Below are 4658 nucleotides of genomic sequence, written 5' to 3' on the forward strand. Positions count from 1 at the left end.
GTCCTTCCAGTGGGGAATATGATCACATCCATGCTGCCTGTGCTCTGAGGAAGAATGGCTGCTGCTAACATGGGAAACGCCTGTAAAACAGCAATGCAATGTTATATACGCTAGACGCAGGATGATACATTCAAACTAATAGTAACACTTATTAATATATTATAGCATATTGGAATATATTATAGTCTGTATTGTCAATATTAAGCAGCTTTCATCTGGTTGCCATAGACAGTTTTACCAGTAGAAAGTTTTTGGATTATCTCCCCCAACTGTAATTATGGTTCCTGCCACTATGTGGCGCAGTACTACGGCTCAAGCAGATAATGGTCTAATCAGTACGAGGGCTTGTTGGCTGTACTGCGCATGCGAGCATCCGCCGTGTGCGGTTCACTCAGATACATGTCTCGCTCTCTCCAGACATTTTATCGTAGCCGGTCACATGTTATCGTAGCCGGTCAGCGGTTTCCCTTCACCATAGATTAGGCGACTTTAGCCTATTGTCCGTCTGTGCTTTCCGGGGGAGGGGCGGGGTTTGTTTTGGTCGCGGGGTGATGACGTAATGAAAGGCGACTCGTCATCTGGCGGATCCCTTGTATTCGGCGGATACAGCGTGCAGCGTCTCGTTTCTCCCCGCTCTGTGTGACGGCTCGGTGATATGACGTCAGCGCTGGAGAATTATATCAACCGTATCCTTATTATAGAACTGTTGTGTGTGGGGCACAGGAGAATGAGATGTAGAGCATGAGTGTCGCTCCATTGGCGCCTTACAGCTGGGCGGAGGGGTCCCTCCTGATGGGCACACTGCACGGGGCTGGCATTTGTCCAAACCTTTCTGTATGGGGTAACATGGCGTAGTTGTATGTAGTTCTCCCCCTGTACTGGGCACTCCACGTCCTGAGACATGAGCGGACCTGGTGTGTTCGTAGAAACCAATCACAGCTCAGCTTTCATTTTACAACAGCAACTTGGACAATGAAATCTGAGCTGTGATTGGCTGCTTTTAGTTTGTGGGAGTAGAAACATGGCAGTGTAATCTGTACATGGCAGCCATTTGTACCCCTGTCAGTTGTGTTATTGGAGATTGCTGGGAAGAAAATATAAAGAACCCATCATGACAGGTAAAAATTATTTTATTTCCTAAATGTATTCAAATCTCAAGAGCATATAGCACAGTAGGTTTTAATGCATTTTGGAAATAAAAGGGTTCTTCATCTTTTGCACCCTGCCAGGAGGTTTTGTGCACAAAGACTAGCAGGCATGTGTCCTATAATGCTGCAGTCAGGCTGTCTTAGTAGTAATGCCTTAAAGGGATTGTCTTATCAACCACCCCAAATGTGAGCCAAAAAAATGATTTCAGCAGTCATAAGAAGTTGAATCCATCTATGTATGTCAACTGCTTTAGTGGCTTGTCCCAATGTGGTCAATACAAGGTCCCAAGCAGGAACCCCCCCCCCCCCATGATTACATCCTTAAAAGGGTTGTGTCACAAAGCAAAGCTGGTAAAATGGGATGTGTACCAGGCAAAATTAATTGATGACCTATGTTCAGGATAGGTCTTCAATATCAGATGGGTTGGGTGCCAATACCTGGCAACACCCGCATTGATCAGCTGTCTGTCAGAGCTGTGATGTATGTAAGCACAGGGAAGCAGACAGCTCTGTACACTATGTAATGGCCAAACTAGGTATTACAGCTCGGCCCTCATTCACTTGAGTGGAAGCTGTGATACAGTATGTGACCTTAGCCATATTACAGTGTACGGAGCTGTCTGCTTCCTGCTGTTTTACAGGTCTGGAAAACAGCTCATCATCGTTGAGTGGTGGTCTAAAATTGGGTGTTAATAGGGCAAGTGGACAGGAGTTTATTCTTATGGTGTACCCATTCAGATCAGGATTTTGTTTTGTAATGGTTTTTTAATGTTTGCACTGCTTGTGCTGTATGTCGCCTTAACATGGTTTTGCAGGAACGGTTGCCGTTATTACAGCTGATGGGAGGATGATTGTGGTAAGGAATATATTATCTTTTGTTAATTATTCCTCACAATTAGTGTTGAGTAGACAATTTTATTTCTGGCGTCTGGAGAAGTTGGATGCCGCCCTAGGAAGTCCTGGAAAACATGGATATAACCATGTTTTCCTGGCAGCTCTAGGGCGGCATCCAACTTCATCAGACGCAGGGACTCGAATACCGAGCCTGAACAGTTCAGAAAGTCCACTCAACACTCATTATGCTCAGAGAGTCACTGAAATGTCCTATATGTGCAGCTGGTATGTGTCATATATACACCCCCTGGCAGGAGGTATGCAGTCATTTGGTGTCATATGTGATCTGTGCAACATTAAAACACTAAACAATGGGTAATAGCTGAGCATCCTAGCTTCATGAAACATCTGAGAGAAGGTGATGTATACTAATGCATACATGTTTTTTCAGATAAAGTAGAGGTAAAAATAGGTAATAGCTATCTGACTGGTGGGGGTCCTACCACTGACACCCACATCAGTCACAAGAAATGAAGCAGCAGCACATGGAATTGGTCACTGCTCCATTCACTGACATCCCATAGAGATGGAATGGAAGTGGCCAAGCATGTGTTCTATTGCTCCATTTACTTGTTGGACAAGTGACCTCCATTTTCGTGATTGGCGGGGATCTGACTGCTAGGACCGCACAAGAAAGAAGATAAGTAAAAATTGTGCTCTACTGAATGAAAACTTATATGCAACCCTGACATTGAACACACCTTGTTTGGCCCAAAGAAACCTATTGGGTAGTTTGCAGTAAATGTTTAGACACTTGTTAGCATTTATTTTCACTAATGATCACTTACTTACACAGTGTTCCTTGTTGTTATAAGGACACGTAGATCTCATCTCGGTCATAATCTAGTGTTAGGCAGATTGCGGAGTCAGCTTTGGGCCTGTTTTGATGCTTTGCAGGTTGCATTTCCTCTATTTCCCTAGTCCTGACATGGCTTAATGTTTTTTTTTTTCTTTTCTTTCCTAGGGAACACTTAAGGGTTTTGATCAGACGATTAACCTGATTTTGGATGAGAGTCACGAGCGAGTATTTAGTTCATCACAAGGAGTAGAACAAGTAGTGCTGGGGCTGTACATTGTAAGAGGAGACAATGTGTAAGTGTGTTACTGTTATACTACCTGGCACAGCTTGGCCACTGCAAAAGTACTGTTTGCTTCCTGTTCCATATTTCAGTGTGTATACTGGAACCATAGTTCTAGTAAACAGGTGATCAGCTGGGGTGCCAAGTGTCAGCAGCCCACAGATCTGAAATTAGTGATGGCTGAGCGGGCAGTTCCTGCATGGTTTTATTACATTAACCACTCAGTGAAGAAGTGATTTTAGTGTTCTTATGGCTGTTATTGTCTACCTGAGAGACTCCTCCATTGGTAAAAACTTGGTGTTTAGCAGTGAGGAGGAGCTTGATAAAGGTGTCAGTCCGACACCGAAACGTGGTGCTCATATTTAAGCCCAGTGTGAATAAATGCCCAAGAAAGACACACGTGAGGTTCTTGGAGTTATTTTGGGAGTCCTGTGCTGTGGCTGTAGGTATGGGCCATTGGTCACAGTTATTTTTCATTCTCTGCATTTCAGGGAGCGGCTTGAGAGTTGGGCTGTTTGCCAGAGTACTCACAGGGGCACGTAATCTTACTTTCTGGTCAATCAGGACAACATTTACATTTCACTTCTCTGCCATGATACGGTGCTAATGAAAGTGCCCTGGACTGCACAAGCACTTACACAGTACATGGGGGAGAGCACACATGCACTGGGTTTGCAAGGTGACATGTGAGCATAATAGAAACAAATGGCAGCAGCACAGCAAGCAAAGGGGTGACAGTAATCACTAAACTGCAGAGAATGCAGAACAGAAGGCTCTCTCCAATATATAGCACTATCTAAGCGCCCTGCCCATTTCATGTGTTCTGTCTTGGTATCTTTTCTACTAGTGACACAATTACCCTAAAAGACAGTGGACAGCAGATTGCAGGGAGGTCAGACAAACTACAGGCAGTGGGTTAGCCAGTGGCTGCAAGTACTGCAACCTTAGACCAACCTTTTGGGTAATTATTGCTACCTGTGCTTGGTTTCTGCAAGAATGGATACACATTCTTTTCTTTATGTTTTTAGAACTGATATTCTTTAGTGAGTAGTATATGTTATATGTTAATGGATAAAATGTCTTATGGTACAAGATCATGACAACTTGTGTATGTCTCCACAGAGCTGTTATTGGAGAGATTGATGAAGAAACAGACTCTGCACTGGATTTGGGGAATATTAGGGCTGAGCCTCTAAACTCTGTTGTAAATTGAAGAGATGTGAACATATCTAGAGCTGTACATGACTTTTTTTTTTTGTTAATGCATTTGGAGGAATCATATTTTGCATCTTTGTGTTCTATTGTATTCTGTAAATTAAAATGTTTATACATTTTTATGATTGTAATGTTACTACTGTACTCTAAGAGGGTGGCGGTATTTTAGGCTGGACCCACTTGATTTTAGGTAATTTTTTAAGCCAAACACTGGAATGGAATGCAAAAATACGAAAAGCCATGTAGAAAAGACTTAAACCCTTCTTTGTGTACTCTCCTGTGTTTGTTCCAAAAACTACATATATCCAGCAATTTAGCTCCA

At 43.1% G+C, this 4658-nt stretch overlaps 1 protein-coding gene across 1 annotated transcript; it reads left to right on the forward strand.

Moving 5' to 3' along the window:
• The first annotated feature begins 516 nt into the window (after window positions 1–516).
• On the forward strand, window positions 517–4456 carry LSM8 (LSM8 homolog, U6 small nuclear RNA associated). Its single transcript, XM_069976470.1, has 4 exons — window positions 517–686; window positions 1964–2004; window positions 3007–3134; window positions 4244–4456. Exons 1-4 carry the CDS (start codon window positions 656–658, stop codon window positions 4332–4334), a joined length of 291 nt encoding a protein of 96 aa, XP_069832571.1. The 5' UTR covers window positions 517–655; the 3' UTR covers window positions 4335–4456.
• Window positions 4457–4658: the final 202 nt, after the last annotated feature.

This window comes from Dendropsophus ebraccatus, chromosome 1 (genome assembly GCF_027789765.1).
Source record: "Dendropsophus ebraccatus isolate aDenEbr1 chromosome 1, aDenEbr1.pat, whole genome shotgun sequence".
Classification (NCBI taxonomy): domain Eukaryota; kingdom Metazoa; phylum Chordata; class Amphibia; order Anura; family Hylidae; genus Dendropsophus; species Dendropsophus ebraccatus.